The sequence below is a fragment of the Rhea pennata genome, chromosome 1 (assembly GCF_028389875.1).
Source record: "Rhea pennata isolate bPtePen1 chromosome 1, bPtePen1.pri, whole genome shotgun sequence".
Lineage (NCBI taxonomy): Eukaryota > Metazoa > Chordata > Aves > Rheiformes > Rheidae > Rhea > Rhea pennata.
In genome coordinates this window covers 186,352,328-186,371,408 of record NC_084663.1, presented here as the reverse complement: position 1 = coordinate 186,371,408, position 19,081 = coordinate 186,352,328, and the positions used below count along the sequence as shown (strand labels likewise).

The 19,081-nt window shown below is 40.0% G+C and overlaps 1 protein-coding gene across 6 annotated transcripts in view; it reads right to left on the bottom strand.

Annotated features, from left to right (window-relative positions):
- Positions 1-19,081, bottom strand: part of FNDC3A (fibronectin type III domain containing 3A) — a 119,212-nt gene that overhangs the window by 54,634 nt on the left and 45,497 nt on the right. The window contains exon 1 of one of the 6 annotated variants that reach the window (XM_062567019.1): positions 3,442-3,514. The exons of 4 other annotated variants lie outside the window; for them this stretch is intronic. Coding sequence is in view for 1 of the 2 variants with exons in the window: in XM_062567018.1 (XP_062423002.1) it covers positions 3,084-3,090 (7 nt within the window). In the remaining variant the exon portion in view is untranslated. Of the gene's footprint in view, positions 1-3,083; positions 3,121-3,441; positions 3,515-19,081 lie in introns of those variants that run through there. One more of the 6 variants, XM_062567018.1, reaches the window with a different exon arrangement.

Genomic DNA, 19,081 nt, shown 5'->3' with positions numbered 1-19,081 from the left:
GTGAAGAATTTTCAAGAACAAAGTCTTAGCTGAAAGATTAACCAAACTGTGTAACAGCAAATAATAAAAGAACTACAGTATGCTTTACTTCGAATATTGAACCTTGAGGTCTTTTTGCACAGGTGAAACTCAATTATTTCAGTGGAATATTTGTGTTGAAAAAGTAGTGAAAAAGTGAAGTGAAAAGAAGTGAAAGAGCTGAAGAACCACTGAAAATTATTAGCTCACAATGAATGAGAAAAGGTCAACATGTAATTTAAAATTACCATTAGACCAACCTGTCAAAAATTAGTTCTCAAACAAGGAGGAGGATTTTATACAAGATGCATCTCATGTGGTTTGCCTGTAGTTTCTTCATAATAAATACAAGATACAGAAATTTGTTAAACTCATCTTTTTTCAACATGCATGAACATAATTTGCAAGTAAATTGAGAATTATGTCCACAGTTACTCACACTATTTATAGCAAACTCAACGGCCTAGGAGGATGAAGGAACTATAATACGCACTGTTTCTTTGAACTAGCAGATATTTCCATGTTTGGCTTCTTACTTGTTTGTTCAATACTCTTTAAGCATTTGTCTAAATTAAATATTAGGTCTTGATCATCAAAGCATACTACTCTGTGCAGATCACCTATCCTGTGCTTTAAATACCTCTGTCTTGACAAACAAAAAAGCAGTTATCTCCAATCCAGTACAAAGGTTGACTCACAACGCAGTTCTAAAGTTCCTCGCAAAGCGAGTCTGAGTACACCATAATCTAGTATACCGAAAAATAAAAACAAAGGCAACATGAACCTGAAAAATTCTTGCAATTTTAGAAGGAAGTTAGAAGTCAGAAACCTCAACATTCAAGAGTTCCAAAATTAGTGGAAATAAATATTTTTAACATTCAAAATTAAGGGTAAACTTAATACACTTCTGATTAGATGACAGAGAAATATTCCAGAGAATGGAAAGCAAGAAAAAAAGTTGGCACACTATACATTTTATGAACACAGAGTTTTTGCAGTGATCTTACCGGCTTCTTAGCAGAAAGCAAGTTACTATCTACAGAACTGTTTAAAAAAATCCAAAAAACCATCCCCCTCTTTAGGAAAGATTAAATGCTAGTATTTTACAAAAGCAGAAATAAATTTCTCTCTTTTTTTTTTTTTTTTAACAACTAATATGAAGTTCTTGGCTTCACTTAAGTAAAATGCATTGCAAGAGGAATTCCTGTGCTTTTAGGTATTGGTTAGAATGCTGCATGATAAAACCAGTATGTTTTTACCAGGAGATGAGGCTGGAGAGCTGGGTGGAGAGGAACCTCATGAGGTTCAACAAGGGCAAGCGCAGGGTCCTGCACCTAGGGAAGAATAATCCTAGGCACCAGCACAAGCTGGGGGCTGACCTGCTGGAGAGCAGCTCTGCAGAGAAGGACCTGGGAGTGCTGGTGGATGACAGGTTGACCATGAGCCAGCAATGTGCCCTTGTGGCCAAGAAGGCCAATGGTCTCCTGGGGTGCATTAGGAAGAGTGTTGCCAGCAGGTGGAGGGAGGTGATCCTGCCCCTCTCCTCAGCCCTGGGGAGGCCTCATCTCGAGTCCTGTGTCCAGTACTGTGGCGAGTACTGTGTTCGAGCTACTGGAGAGAGTCCAGCGTAGGGCTACAAAGATGATCAGAGGGCTGGAGCACCTGCCACATGAGGAACGGCTGCGAGAGCTGGGCCTCTTCAGCCTGGGGAAGAGAAGACTGAGGGGGGATCTTATCAATGTGTACAAGTACCTGAAGGGAGGGTGTCAAGGGGACAGGGCCAAACTCTTTTCAGTTGTCCCGTGTGACAGGACAAGAGGCAATGGGCAGAGACTGAAGCACAGGAAGTTTCGCCTGAGCGTGAGGGGGAATTTCTTCCCTGTGAGAGTGACGGAGCACTGGCACAGGTTGCCCAGAGAGGTTGTGGAGTCTCCTTCTCTGGAGATCTTCAAGGCCCGCCTGGATCCAACCCTGTCTACCATGCTCTAGGTGACCCTGCTTGAGCAGAGTGGTTGGACTACACGATCTCCAGAAGTCCCTTCCAACCTTACTGATTCTATGATTGTGAATATTAACCTTTTTACTCTTGTAAGCGGTCTACAGTCTTTTGTGTTCCTTAAGGTATACAAGTTCTCTTCATATAAAACTGGAAAAATTATCATTGTGGGAGAAAACTTCCAAACACATAACTATTTTAAACTCTAGTTCTGAAAAATGACTTATTGCATGCAAAAAAGGCAAATTTAACCCAAGATGCTGATGTTTCCCCACACTTTTAACCTACCATCTTACACAAATTTCCTATTTCACTATTATGAAAGGGAAAGCTCATAGTTCCAAGGTAAAAACAAACGAACAAACAACAACAACAAAAACCCAAGATCTCTATCAATGATCACATAAAACTTCGAGTGCATTCCCTCAGACAGGAAATGCATTAAAAAAATCGCAACAGCAGAAGAAATATCCTCCCCCTCCTCCCAACGGTAATACCAGGTTAGGAGCTCCAGCATGTACGTTTAAGGCTATGAAAGAAATCTGACTTTGCTCATTACAAATACCATAAATGCGTAGCGAAATGAGCAGTGATGCACGATTGCTACGACTCTGAACCAACGGCAGCAGAATCTGAAGGCAGGAACTCCTGGAGAACCGCGGCTGGCACCTCCAGCCCTCCGGCAGATGCGCAGGGCCGTTTTGTTAGATCCTGCAAAAGCAGCTGCTGGCAAACGCGAACACGCCGACTCCGCAGTGCCGAAAGGGTGTATCCCCTCCCCAACCTCCCCCCCGGCCCGGGAACACCCCGCCGGGGCAGGAGCGGCCCCTCACCCCGCTCTCGCAGGCGCCGCGCTGTAATGGCCTCTCCCCACGCAGCCGCTTCCTGCTCGTTTCCCGGCAGCGGAGCCGCCGCCGCGAGTTTAGCGCTGCGCAGATTCCGCCCCCCGCCCCCGGCTTTAGTTTATCTTATTTATCCCCCCCCCCTCCCCTTTTTGTGCTCTTGCCCCAGCCGGAGCGCCCGGGCTCCGCACCCCACGGGCCGTTTGGCCACCCAGGGGAGATCTTACCGCTCATTTCGGGCCGGGCCGGGCCGGGCCGCGGCGGGCGGCTGCTCCGCGGCGGGCGGGGCGGCGGCTCAGGTGCGCCGCGGCCCGCTCCGCGCCGCTCCGCTCCGCCCCGCGCCCCCTCCCTCCCCCGCGGCCGGCGGCGCCGCGGCCGCGCTGCAAGGCGGCGGCTTCCCCGGGGGGCACCGCGGGCTGCCCGACTCCGACGGGCGCCGCGCCCCGCCAGCCCGCGCTGCTGGCACGACCCACGCTACGCTTATTAGCGAGATTAAACCGAGAAGGTTTATTTTAACTCATTATCAGTTTCGCTAAAGGTAACTCCTTATTTAACACTAAAAAAAAAAAGTGTGCACATACAGACCTGGTTGCAAACAAACACCTTAGAAAGCTGCAGCGCCTTTGATACTAATCTAAGTGGATGCTGCGGCTCATGAGCGCTGCTATACTTAGCAGTAGTCTAATGTGCACGGCGATGAATCACTCTCTCCGTCGTCCCCAGGAGGGAGCGGCGTCCAGGATTTACTGCGGCACATTAGGTTAACCGTGTCCCTCTAACCGAACACCCACACTTTGACATCACGCAGGCGACGATACGCATCGCTGACGCGAGCGCTGCCGGGATCAAACGCAAAGGCCGCGGCGACCCCACGAGCAGAGCGCCCTGCTGACGTAGCAGCGCGCCCGGCTACCGCGGCCGCGCCGCGCTAAATCAATAGGCCTGGATGCCACGGATAGTTGCGCCGCTCTCTTTTACATAACGGCTACTTCAAGAGTTTTATTTTGGGCTGCCAGCAGCGATGATAATTAAAAGAAAACAGCCCAACCCCACTAACAACAACAAGAAGAGTGGGCTCCGTTTAGCCTGTGAGCTCTGCCTGGAAAATACTTTCAAATTGAGACTAAAAGAAAATTGAGATAAAAAAAAAAAGCTTTACTTTTTATAAGACAAGGTAATCAAAGAAAGCAGCATCAAAAAAAAAAAAAAAAAAAAAAAAAAGAAAAGAAAAAAAAGAAAAGCAGCCCCCAATCTGGCTGTTAGGCCCGAGGTGGGGCAGAGGCACAAGAAGGAGCTGGAGCACTGCAAGGGGAGCAGAAGAATTTAACACCTTCCTTCTGCTCTAAATTCAGCCCGACTCAAACATCCCTTTCACCCCTCCATCCGTCTACTTTTGTCATCAAGGCTGGCGGAGGGCAGTTGACAAAGCAAGGACACCAATTTAAATGCATTAATTGGCGACAACATCTATCTATCAGTAGATGGCAGACTGTCAAACACACACAGTAAAATTGAAGGTAAAATGCTCACACACGTGATTTTGAAAGTGGTGGTGGGGGAAAAGCATCAGTTTCACCCACAAAGGCTTTGGAATAATGGATAAAAGCAGAAAGCTATGAAGTCTGACTAGCAACAGTATTTCTAAAGACTCCCTTCTATCGAGATCCTGATCTTTCCCAGGAAGCCATATGTAGGTATTCAAAAGGAAAAGGAGAACATCAAATCCCTTCTCATAGGCAAATGTGCAGGGATGACAAATTTCTATAGCACCTTACCATTAATACAGCTATCAGTTTTCTTTTATAATGGCCTTATGTATATTCAAAGGAAAAAAATGACAATGGTTTCTACGTCCAAATAGTAAATGTACCTTCATTTCAGCTATTTCTAAACAACGACCACAATGCAATTTTGTGATCTCCCCCAAAAGATTACAAGCCTGTATCTTTAAGCAGCACAAACTTCAAAACAGAAAGTTCACTTGGGAGCTTACAGAAGGATGTTCTTAGTCCTTCAAGACACTCCAATAATACAAAGTCTTTGTACATTTTTTTTGAAGCAGTTATGTAGCACATCAGAAACTAACTCCACTCTGATTTGTTAAAGAAAAAAAAAGTACCACTTAATCAGTGATGTTAATATGAAAATACACTATGTAAGCTTTGTACTATGCAGCTTAGAGTCTTAAAATGCTTAGTTTGGATGGCTGTTTTAAGTTTAGACTTAGGGTAATTACTTAATAACTATGTGGAAGAGTTATGCCAAAAAAAAATGTTCTTTCTCTCCAATAGTCTTCCAATCACAAAATATCAAGTGAACCATAACTCATTGCATTTCAAAGGGGGCTAAATGTGATATACCATTCTTAATACAGAGAAACTTTCATGAATGTTTTTATTCTTAGCAGTAAAAATAATCTGCACGCATACCAGTATAGCTGTGTAGCATATTTCCTTCCCTTTTCTTCAAAAAGGATCCAATTGTCTAGCAGTTATGCTGAGCAGTATTTAACTGCATTTTTTTCCAGAATCAGGTCTTACTTAATATTTATGCATAATGCTTTGTAGTTTACAACATGATTCAGAAAATTCAAGATCAACTAAAATTTAACCATTAACAGTTGTTACCTACTGGAATTTGTATATTTGTAGTCAGAAATATTTTAACTGTATAGGTCTGCAGGCCAGAAAGTAAAGGTTAAGCACTACTATCGATAGCTAGTTGTGGCTAAGAGGTGAACAGCACAACTGAGTGAGACTCAAAACAGCAGGAGACTATTTGTAGCCTGCCAGTGGTTCTTGGCATGTGGATAACTAAGGAAAGAGCATATGTTGATTCACAGGAGGAAAAGATCCTTGAAGAAACAGACGTTTACTGCAACATTTCCCCTCCTGTCCCTGGCTGATCAGGCCAAAAAAGATGCAATTATATAGTATTATTACTTGTAAAGGTCTTTCTTGGCATCATTATATTCCATTTATCACCCTAATGGGTTATTTTTCCTGTGCAATACTTAGCCAGCTACACTGATTTCAAACTGGAGTGCAAAATCATCTGGCACATTGTGCTGTCTCAGAGAACTGGCATTCAGAGAAGCTCCTCTTCCTCTGTACAAATTTCTTGATATTTCCCCCTGCCCCCCTAAAAAAACCCAACTGTATACAGATGACTACGGAAAACAATAGCATATACACATATATTGAAATAATTATTAATTCAATTCCAGGGTAGGATATTTTAAAACTATGGATGAAAATATACAGAAGAACTTGTGGATATAATAATTCTGTTTATGCCATCTGTGACTAAGTAATGCCATATGTACAGTGCCAGAAACTCACCCAAGCAATTAACACCAGAAAAGGTCACCAAGAGAAAATGTAGTGCCTGATTTGTGAACTTGGATTTCTATCCAAGATTTTTTTTTTTCTAAAGGTAGACTCCTTTTGAGTCCCTGGAATCTACTAATAGCTTGTGCTTTCATTTGAGATGCTTTGAATTTAGACTTCAAGCAAATTACAGATACAGATTCAGATGCTCTGTTTTTATTTTAAATAAAGCAGAGCAAAATTTTTTATGAAAAGCTAGCATCTATGGCGCAAAGTATCTGAAGCCCTTCTAATATTTAAATAAATACTACATACACTTTCCTGCAAAAGGACTGGTTTGGGAGTGGTGGTTCAGAATTGAAATGATGCAAATGCGAAGTTAGCAAGAAGTGATAGTTGTCAGCTTTCCATCACGGGAAAGGAGAATCCAGTATTCTACACGATCTAGCAGCAAAAGGGAAATCCAGGTAAATCCAGAATAATGTTGGCTCCACTACTAGAGTTCTAAGGCCTGGCTATCTGATGCAAAACATAGCTAAATCTTGTTCTTACTAAAAGCCAAAAGTTAACCATCACTGCACTGATAAAAAGAAAAGAGTAGCTCTGTCCCAGTGAAATTTTACTCTTGGATGCAACCCTCCTCGTGTTAGCTAACCGAGTTTGCTGTTCTGGACAAGGGACAAACCCTTCTGAAACACTGCAAAGAAATGAAGTTCAGTCCTACAGAACTTCTCTTCACACTCACCACGTACAATTGCTGATTTGTGTAAATTCCTTCAAGTTCCTTTGAACCTACTAATACAAAGATTCTAGTATTCACAATAAAATGTTCAACTATAGAACATAGAGAACTCTAAACTATGAAATACATAATGATTTTATGACACAGCTTTGTTTCAAATCACAAGGAAGTTAGAATCTCCTCAAAGTTGATAACAAAAGGAGGTATTTAGTGATGCAAAGTCCTTCTGCCATGATATAAACTGCAGCGAACAAGCCTCAATGCAGACAACCTTCAAAAACTACATATGACAAAACAGAAGTGAGACAAAAGACCAAATTGAAACATCTGCTGCTATGCACCTTACATTTTGCAATGTCTAAAGCAAACACCTGGCTTCAGCAGGGTGAATTCACTGGCTGCCTCTGGAGAACAACTCTGTGCTTCGGCACATTTATCAGGGAGCCACCTCATACTAGATGATAGAAATCATTAAATACTGCCAGTGCATCCCCAAGTAAGATATCTGATTCAGGTCTGCTCTACTGACTCTTCCAGCCAATTTCAGTAGAGAATATCACATTTTCTGCAGGTAGATTCCTACTGGCAGGAAAAACAAGATCATCTAGTTCAGTTAGTGGATAAACCAACTTTTATGCTCTCTTCACACAGATTAAACCCACAGCTTGCTTCTGTCTAGGAGAATGCTATGAATACCAGACTATGAAATAACCTGTGTTGTGACCACTGTTCTGTCTGCTGATGATGGGCCACTAGGAAAATGAAATACAATGCACTAAAGCTTCTGTCCATGCTACCAAAAACTCCTAAATGAAAATACAAAACCAGCCTTTGAAAACAAGAACCAGAACCCAGGCCTTTGCCCAAGCCATACAGGAATACCTACTGTATCAGTCTAAAAATGCAGATCACCTCCATAAAAATTGAGATTCTAGAGGGAAACTACACAAGAACATAAAGAGGTCCAGCTTCAAAAAAATACATGAAGAGGAGTTCAGAATACTCCACTGCAAATAGTTAGGGCACTGCTGGAATTGGGGACTACAGCTTCAACTTTTTTTATACTTTGTAGAGCTAAAACTCAAGATGTCCTAGATTCTGGGTGAGTAGTCTAGCCAAATTCCTAGTGTTGCTGCTGTTTGTGCTTTGGGATGCACTTGATATAGCTCAAGTAAACAAATAATCTTGCTCTTCTACCGGAGAGACAGGCAGCGTTTATGTACCACATGTATTGCCGCAGGTCTTTGATTTCCGGCTTCTGCCAACCATCAAGTACACCCTAATGTTTTGTACAACTACAGGCATGTAGGGAACTGTGATCAAAAAAAGCAGAAGCTATGGACTCAATGCGCTTGCTAGGATTAGGCTGTGATTCAGCAGGTGACCTGAGTTGCTCCCTGGGACTCCTATAGAAATAAGCTTCTTAAAGCTAGAACCCATGTGGGATCCAAGCAGCCCAAACACGACCCCTTACGATGACCATCTGTCACACACATTTTTTCCCCCCATCAATAACAATCAGAAATATCAGAAAGAAAGCATCTGGTAAAACAGTAAGCAGGGCCCAGACACAAAGAAACTCATGCCATTGTAGCATTCTCTTCAATCTGCTCTGTAACCAAATATGTTTTGGAAAGTAACGTACCCACTGCGCTTTGGCAGCCAAAATGAACTCAGAGTCAGACAGAACTATGTAAGGAATCTACTCACTTATGTCAAAAAGGAGGTCATGCATGAAACAACTAACTTTGCTCTGACACATCAAAATTTGTCATTCCAAGCCAGAAGAAAGAGAAAAAGACACCTACATACAGAGCAGCTCCTGACTGTACATTATGGATCAATACACCCTGCTGTTAGGGAGCTGCAACAGTAAAACTGCTTAATAGTTGGAAAGCAAGTGTCCTTTGTGCAAAAAACCTTTTTATTGCTTCCCTACTGTCTGGATGTGCGAGATCTACATTGTCTGTTGATAGGCCATCAGGGCTAAAGAACTGAAAAAGACCTTATCAATCAGATCTATTCACCTGCAATTGCAGCTTCGTCCCTCTCCCCATTATCATACATCAAGATCCATCATAAATAGATCATACATCAACTGACGTACATCAACAAGACCACCTTAAAAAGAGTTAGTTTTTTCCTCATACTTCTCCCTCTGGAGTGCTGTCCCAGAGCATCACTTTCCTAAAGTTACAAGGCTTCTCATAATTATCAGATTTTTTCATATTCATATATTCATAGCCATTTGAAATCCCCTTGTCTAAGCCAGCTTTGGCATTTCCTGTTGACAGATTTTATTGTTGTTGTTTTAATTATTCCTGGTGTGTACTTACCTATTCTTAAAACTGATTCACTGATTCTTAGCTAAACCACACAAGCTCTTAGGGACAAGCCTGTCCCCATACAGGCTCTTCATTCTTCTCAATATCCTAGTAGCTCTTTTCTATGGCTGTTCTACTTTCACTCCATTTTTGTAGGCATGAATTATCAAATCAGCATAGAGGTCTTGGTAGAATCCTGTAAAATGTTTCTAAAACATCCCTACCTGTACATCTGTCCCAATGCATTTTATGGTCAAAGTAGCCCCCTTTACAGATATACTGGAGATAATATTCATCTTGTGACTTAAATAGCAGGAGGAGGAAGCAGGTATGCGCTAATTAACTTTCAAATAAGGAGTTCCCCATTTATAATTTATTACCCCTATGCATGACCTTGTATTGTGCATAACTGAATTTCATCTTGTTCAGGGACACCATTCAAACACCACTCCTTTAGGTAGATTTCCTATACCACTGGAATTGCTTGGATGACTGGGTTAGCTGAAATGCCAAGTATTTCTGGAATACCCTGATAGCTGAAAAACACTTAGGCAGTTACCGAGTGACTAAGGGATATATTTCCACTCTAGACAGGCTGCTCATCATACTTCAGCATTCTGTCCTTCCTTATTGCATTTACATTTAAAACCTTAAAAAAAAACAAAATAAAAAACAACAAAAAACACACAACCGCAGCTAAGACCACAGTGGATCTGCTCAGGCTCTTTAGAGATATGGGTCAGAATACATTCTGATTCAACTGTGCTTTAAACTTTGCAGTACGGAGACACCAAACATGCAGAGGTATCTGGCCTCAGGACTCTACTGCATAGCTACATTTTTTTTTGTTTGTTTGTTTCTTTTCTTTTTCTTTTCTATATTTTTTTAAAGTATTTACCAGCCCTTCTGTTTGCTTCCCTTCATATTGCAGAAAGCTATACCCTACAAAGATATAGCTTTACCTGACATTCATCCTCCTTTTTCCCACATGGCATGTTACCAGGCACTTCAAACCTCTTTCCAGCTCTCTCAAGCAGCACAGAAATGTTTACCTGCCAATAAAATACTTAGCCAAACACAACAGCAACCTAAAACCACGCATCAGGAAGATCCAGAAAGCTACCTTTATGTGCTCCTATTAAAAAAAACAAAACAAAAAAAAACAAAAAAAAAACCCCTAAATCCCCTAATTCTCCCCCCCCCCCCAAACCCACCTTCCATGTAATTACTGCCACCAAAATGAGTCTAGAGTCATTCCCATAATGAATGACAGATCTGTTTTTCAGATGAGAGGACAAGGCTTAGTGGCAAAAACAAATACCAACACACTGGAATTCCAAGAACATAAAGCACATTTGGAAGTTTTTTTTTTTTTTTTTTTACAAGCAAGTAGGTGCTCTGGATGGTATTTCTAAGACTTCTCAGAAAATGAACCTGGAAAATAACCTGCAGTGGGGGCAGTCTGGACACATGAATAAGATTCATTGCCTAGTATATGTCATATGCTCCGCCTGAAAGGAATGTAAAGAAACATTTGACTGGGTGTATTTACCTGCAATTACGTAGAACAGATAGGGTATTTCCAAGATATACAAATAAAAAGACTGTATAAAAAAAGGAGGAAAATGTAAGAGTTAGATGGGTGTAGTAGGCATAAATATACACCTTTCATAAATATTTTACTGAAAAGTTTATGGGTATACAGTGACATATTTACAACTTGCCTAGGAAAACGCTGCTCTAACACACATGGGCTAGAAATCTACAGTAAAAAGTGATAAAACCATCAACAATCAATCTCAAATATCTCTATGCTTGTCCTTACTGTTGTATTCATTTGAAGTACAAACAGGAGGAAAGGTAGATCAGCTCACACTGGTCAGCCATCTGCATCTTTGTCAAGCATTTGCTGATATTCACCTTTATTTTTCAACTCTTATTAGGTGATTTTTGAAACTCTTTTTCACACTGTAGGAACTTTAACTGGTTCTAGTTGCTCAGGCTGTCCTTTTAACTTAAGAAATACTTTCACTCAGTGATGCATTGCTTAGTCACCAGATGTTTCCCCAAAATTGTACTGACACCACAGTGTCATACTAAACCACAGGTAGTCTCCTCTTTTGACCCCTTGCTATCCAAATTGGAGAAAATTCTTTCCATGTCCTGGCACTTCACATTGCCAGTCTCCAAGCAGACTCTGCAACTTGAAGAAAAAAAAAAAAAAAAAAACACAAACTCCTCAGACTTTCAAACTCATCTTGGGCCTTAGGCACCCCATCACCCCGTAAGACTGCTTTATGTATTGTGTTCAGAAAAATAAAGAGTGAAAACTTAGACGAATTTTCAGATTTATTTGAGCCTAAAAGCTAGGTAAGATTAAACTTATTTTTTAATCCAGTGAACTGACTATTAAAATTGGAAACCAAGTAACACATGAAAAGCATCAAAAATAGAATAAAAGCAAACTTATTTATGTTTGACAACATTCTCTAAATATACCTGCTGCTTAAAGTTTTACTGAGACGTCTCTCGGCTGCATAAGTCATAAAGGATTACTCTGAATGGTACCTTTTAGAGCAAAACCTCTTTAAGGCTGAAGTTGCAGAGGATGTAACACAGTACCACTTCACTTAAATGCTATCCTTCCAGAGACTCTTAAAAGCAGCTTGTGGGAAAAGAGAAAAAAAGAACTGTCTGACAACTCTCTGCAGACACATTCTTCTTTTTCTGCTTCCCTCAGTTGTTTCCAACTTCATGTATGATCCTTGTTATAGAAGAAAACAGTATAGAGTACCATGGCCAAACAATCTTTTTTGTACCTGTTCCTGGAAATTGAGTTTTCTTCTAGCATTTCTTCTTCCCCCCCCCCCTTTTTTTTGGGGGGGGGGGGGGGAGGGCTTGCTTGTTAAAGTTGCATTTTCTGAGTAGGGCTTTCCCTACCTCAAGAGTTTCTCTCAGTCCACAATCCTGCTGCAGTCTTTATTCAAACACAGCCACTATAGCTTAAATGACCTGTCTTACTGTCACGAGATTTTTTTTCTGATGTTGTTGCAATACTTTATAACAAATCATGCATCATGAGAAGCACTTTCTTATTCACATTATCTTTTATCTTGTTATAACTACAACTTCATGTTAGCTCCCTTTAAAATTGTTCATGAAGAAAAAATAAAGATGATAAATTACGCATTTACAGTGCTTATTCTAATCCTCTTCCCTCACCTTCTATTGCCACAGCAAAATCTTTCTACAGGTTTGAGAAGCTACTAAACATCTTTTTGTTCTGAAACTTCTGAATTACTTGTCTCTACTTCAGTACTTCCTGAATAGAATTTGAAGGCAACACACTAACAGCCTCCTTGTTTGAAGTGCAGGCTGCCCTCCTTAGGCAAGCCTATCTCAAACAAGGGATTGGGGGAGCAGAAGAGTATCACGACTTTTCTAACTTATTTCAACTGCAATATAACAGCAATTTTCAAATAGCAGCAGAATCTGCTAGATATCAAGAACTATAGGATTATAGATATTAGAAAAAGGTTATAGGAAGCAGAGAGTATGGTAGATTTTAAAAATGGGTTTTATGTTAATGAAGAATGTAATGTAGGTATAAGCTTTTTCTCACCTAAACAGCAAAATACTGTAAGAAAACTCTTTAAGAGTTTAAACTCATCTAGGAAGGCATATACATCCCACCCATGAATAAAAGTGTCAAGGTCTCTTGATCAGGTCAAGTTCAGGGGAAACACAATAAAGACAGTATTTATGAAGATGGCCTATCTGCAGAACACCAAAGGGAAAGGATGAGTTAAGCACAGCTGGAAAAGAGGCTACTGGAGAAATATATTGAGAACAGGCTCAGGGGCTAAATCGCATGCTCTCAAAATAGCCAATGAATCAAAAGAGAAGGGTGTCATCAGCTTCTCCTGTAGTAGGACTAATACCAGTAATTGGAGACAACTCTCCAAGTTATGGGTGTTGTAGAGTCACTAGAAAAGAAAACTGGAGCTGATTAGATGGTGTCCTATGGCATGTGCTCCAGAAAACCAATTTTATTGGAAAAATCTTTTCAGTGTGGGAAAGGCTTATTCTTTGGAAAAAAACAAACAGACCCGCTTCCCCCAAATCCTCCCCACAAGATCAGCACTTTGGATAGCTGTATTTACTACTAGTGAATTTGGCCTTTTAAATTGTGTTGGAATCCCCATGTAATTACAGTTTCTTAATGTCTTTAATTGGTTGAACATACGCACTTGTAACTGCTCTTTAATTCACATTACACAGTAGCTATTTATACTTGTGCATAGCTAGCCAATATGTTTATAATGGCCTTGTTGTTTTTCTCCCCTTCTCTTTTCCCTTCATTTGGATAATCAACTGCTTTAGATGTAAAATAGATTACTGCATGGATGCCTGTAAAAGGAAGAAAGGGGGAGCAACATGATTTAATAAAGTTGCAAAGTGTCATGATCATGTAAGTCATGCAAGCTGCCAAATTCTAGTCTTTTAACATTCAAAAAAAGACTACAGCTATAATCACAGACTATTAATAAACACAAACAGCCATGCATTCCTCTCATTCATGCATTAGAAATCAGCAAAACTAGGAGCAGAATTAAAAAAAAATCTCTGGAATGCAAGTTGCAACATTCAACAACATATTAAATTCTGGTCACTAAAGTTGTGACAAAAACGTACCTGGACCCAAGCAGACAGCACAGCAGTGTTTAGAAGGATGGGTAAAAATGAAGGAAAGGGAAATCAACCTCCAACTTCTCCTTTTAGCAGCAAAGGAGAAAGCACAGTGGCAGGACAACACTGGGCCTTGTAATCTCCTGGCAGGGCTATGGCAACCTGCGTGAGAGTGGGGAGCTTGCTCAGGCTCAAAAACCCTGAAAGAACTATGGCAGGGAGAACTGCTCCGCAGCCCGAAGGACATTACTTTCCTTCCCAGCCAGTCTGCCGGCCGTTACAACTAGCCTGTGCCCAACAGCTTGGGTCCTCAAGATGAGAGGGTGAAGACTCCTTTTCAGAGTATAAGTAGAATAAACATAGATCAAAATTAATTCAAAGTTATTTCTTGGTAACCGTAATTCTTTGAAAGAAGTAGTTTCACAGCTATGACAGCAGTTCAAGATGCAGACAGACAAGTTGAACCCCGCAGGGTGAAATTGTAAAGGAACTTCCTGAGGTCTCATCTAACAATTTGTTACATCTTCCAACAGGTGGCATGCACCAGCCAGTATTCATCACACACATACGGTCAAAGAAGATCTAACAAAAGTCATTATGCCTTTTTGCCTTTATGAAGGCCGGTGGAAAATAAACTTAAAAATATTAGCAAAATATTAGCAAAAATAAAGCACTATTTATTTTAATGAATTAATATCAGATAATGAAACTTAGAAACTTATTATTCCATTTAATAAAAGTAACAGTTAGTAATCTTCACAAAAGTTTATTTCAATCAATTCCAATTGATCCAATTAAGATACAGAAAATGCCATTAGCATAAGTCATCGTAAGTGTTAGGCCCTTAAGTGAAAATACTAAATATATATATATATACATACACACACACACACACACACACACACATATATATATATATATATATATTTATATAAACCCTCATGCATGCCTCTCTGATCTGAGATTTAGTTCAAGGTGTTAACTAATTTCCTACCTGTGTTAGAAATCAAGAAGGATTCCTATTTCACTTCTCCCCTCCTTTGGATCCACAAAGCAGAAAGTCCAGTGCTATTTCTTTCTCATCAATAGTACAGGGAAGAAATCAGATTAATTGATTGCAGGGCTGGGGGACTCAGTATCATGGGCTGCAGACCTGTCAAGCCTAACACGCTTTGCACAGAACTCATCCAACTGATGCCAGACTTGCTCTTCCCACAATAGCCCCTGAATCTCAGCAGCGCGAACTAACGCTTTACAACCTCATGTGCTAGACAGAGCGGTGACTAGACCCAGACACTGGCTTCCAGGTGCATTCTCTGGCTATAACTCAGGGCCACAACTCCCTTCCCAATGGGCATCTCCAAGCACAGGCGCTTTGACAGAAGTAGTAGATGCTCGTGGAAGTGGATGAATTTGAAGACTCTTAAGTCCTGACGTCAAAGATGTTCACTGTGGGCACAACTGTGAAACAGCACACTCAAATGGGATGTTTTGAGGCTCTAACCTGACTTATTTCAGTTTAAGAGTCATGCTTTTAGCTCTTGCATGAAGACATCTCATTCAGGTGTCTAAAATTACACACCTGTATGTGAGTTAGGACTTTAAACTCCTATTACAGCAAGTGGAGATCTAGTCAAAGCAGACAGCAAAGACTGGAGAGCTATTCAGTTCAAACTGATGTCAGCCGAAAAGCACTGACTGTGCTTGTAGCTAGTGACTAAATCTTCACTAGCTATAATGAGAGCTTTGATCCAAGGCTACATATAGAAACGTACATTTAACCACCTAAAATTAGATGCCTTCAGTCTGCAGCTGAAATACTGATATTTCAAAGAAATGTCTCCAGAACCTTCCTGTACTCAGGCTGGGTTTACAGTGTGAAGCTTGTGGTATCGTAAAAAGAATAAAGTAAGAAATTAGAGAAGATAAAAGATTAACTGATTAGAATATACATTAGGAAAATAAGACATGAAAAACAGACTGAATACTTTATAATGAATATAGTAAATACGAACCCATTCACATTGCAAAATGTGTACGTCAAGGTAGAATAAAACTTAAAACAATGTCCAACAAAAAAAAGCAAGAAAATAAGCAAAATGAAAGCATTACAGAGTCATGTGTTTGTCCAAGGAAAGATATTAGATCTATTTATAATTTAACAAATCTTAAACAGTGACAGAAAAATTAAATTTTACCCTAAAACACTACAAACAGCATTATGAAAGTTATCTGAATTAATACATTTCCTTTTCTACCTGATTTTCAAATTGCTGCTGCAGAAGATGATTAAACAGGCCTCATTTCCCTTTTAATAAAACTCTTGACAAGTTTAGTTTATTCTGGGAATGACACATTCTAGAAACCTAGTATTTATAAACCTAAGAAAATGGCCATGACAGCAATGCTGGCTGTTCTAGTAGAAATGCAGCATGATAAAATAAGCTTTTTCAGCAACAGCTTTTTGTAGTTTCACTGACTACCTTTTTAAGAAATGGGGGATACTACGGCCATGAAGCCCTGTTCAGAACTTAACTGAGGAGAAGGTTGGACAGTTCCCATAAAAGGCTGAGTACGCTCTGTTAAGAAGTTAGTTCTTCCAGCCAGTCTTAGAGCAGAACTGATCTAAATAACAGACATCTGGATTGTTACAGCTTATTCTGATGAGGGGAATGACTCTGTTTTGTGCTTCTTTGCAATTTTTCTTTGAGTTAATACAACTGAATTTTAAGAGACAATCCTTAAAAGGACAGCAAAGTGCCTCTGCTGTATTGCAAAAGTGACTGCAGAATCAAATAGATGTAGTTGTGCCAGCTTTAATTCAGCGCAGTATCAGTAGGAAAAGCTGCAACAGCAGGGCTTTAGGGCCAATTCACCCAGCCGATAGTCCTCAAATTATAGATGAGATTTCTCCAACATGCTAAAGGCAGGAAATAAGTATTCCACAGGTGATACAGTGAAGGTTTAAACTCATCACTGTTTCTTTACCATGTTAGAAGGGGCTTTGCCACATCTCTAGTCAACTCTTACACAAACCTACCTGTAAAAGGGAAAAGGGAAGGAGTCTGTTCTGCAAAACCTCCAAGGATATTCACACATTCTGTTTATTGCTGTAAGGTACAGAAAGTGCAGCTCCTACTTACAACCATTCAGGGATGAGATAGCTCCAAATCAAGGAGCTACAACCACACTACACAGGCACCCTCTCTCCTCAGCGTCTTACTGCAACATAAAGAGAATCACATCCCCACTGCAGTTGTCCTCCTGTATAGCTGACTGCTACCAGAGTTCTTACTATTTCTAGTTTAACTGGAGACACTTGGAAATGCAAAGATCTATGAAACATATCATTGTGTAATATCCCAATATCTAGAAATGAGGATTGTGTAAACAAAAACAAGGATTAAGTAGTATTTCCCTCCTGGCTACAGAAAGAGAAGGCCACCTAGAGCAGCTTCCCTGGAAGACTCCAGTAATCATCTTTAACAGTAGAAAAGCTAGAGCACTAAAATCTGTCCAACTAGTAGTTTGTCTGGGGTTGCTTGTAAGGGTTCATTATCCAGGTTCACAAACTACCCAGAAGACCAGAGGTAGTAGAGGAGAGTTCTTGTTAGTGTTAACAGGGTTTTAGTGCTTTTTGGTTTTGCTAGCTTGTTCCACTACTACAGATCTATGCTTTTACGTAAATATGCTTTTATTCCTAAATTTTGCCTACTGCTAAAGCTAATACCGAGTAATTCAGCAAGAAGATTCTGTTTTTATAGGTGAGGTCATCCTTAAAATCAACATCTAGGATCACTACTGTAGTGCCAGGTATCCCTAGTACATTCCAAGAGAACCACAGAACGACAAGGCGTATGTCCCAGACCAACCCAGGAGACTTAGGATTTACTAATAAGCTGTTGTCTTGTGAAAGCAGCAGCTTCCAGTGATCAATAATGGCTAGGATCCCTTCTGAGGAGGCGAGGGTAGATAAAATCTAAATGCAACTGTTATGTATGTTAAGATGCCCAGTTTGATTGCTCTAATGCCATCTTAAAACAACCAAAGCCACATACGAGAGTCTGCAGCAGGAAATCACTATTTACTTAATATTCTGGATAATGGGCAAGTGTGGTGTTGCAAAGTTGAAACTAACCTTCAAATGAGAGAAAGTTTGTGTTTTACTACTGTAGTCTCAGAATGGATGTGATCTTCCTCTTTTCTTCTTCACTCTCTTGAAAGCACTTAAAGTATTTTATTCCTTATTTTAAAGGAAAAAGAAGTAAGATTGCTTAACTTCCCCCCCCAAGACTAACCTTCACACTGATACTTCATTTCTTTTCAAAACACGAACTATTTATGACTCATTCTGATTTACATACGCTTTCTTATTTTATTATGAAAATGGCAATTTTCCTCTGGAGAGGCATATAACATGGTCTCTTATTATGTCAAGTAACATTTAATAGCCCTTAGCCGCAACTTGGGACTGTCATAAGATGTGCTCAAGATGAGTCATCTTCATTCATTTATTCTGCAATAGGAAGAATTCATGAATGAGTGATCTGCTGTAATTCACTTCTGCAAAGAGAGCCCATTCATACATTTCAAACCTGGCTTTCTGAATCACTGTAATGTAGCTGATTATTTCAGTTTAACAGAAAAAAAATTTGGCTCAAGGGAAGTTTCCACAAAAGTCTGAACATTTCTACTATGTGAGAACAGTTTTATAGATTTAAGAGCTCTTCTAAAAATATACATTTTGGTCTAACACATGGATATACTGACAGATGTCTTCCTAGTTATTTAGCAAGTAAAACACGCAATCTTTGGAAAGTAAAAGCCTGACAAATGGTTTAAATTGAAGTTGCGTCACGAGTGGGCAGAAGTCATGACTATCCAGAAAAATACTACACAGCCAAAACAAAATATTTTTTAAAAATAAAAAAAAAATGATCATTAGCACACATAAGTGTGCACTTAAAACTACTTCTTAGGTAAAATACGTACAATGGAAAAGTAACCATGACATAAAACTGTTAAATCTAGAAATATAAAGTAATGCTGGCTTTGTTATTTTACAGAAATATGTATGCAATACATCAAGGAAAAAATACACAAATCATTTTAAGTCATCAGAACTCTGACAAACAGAGGAA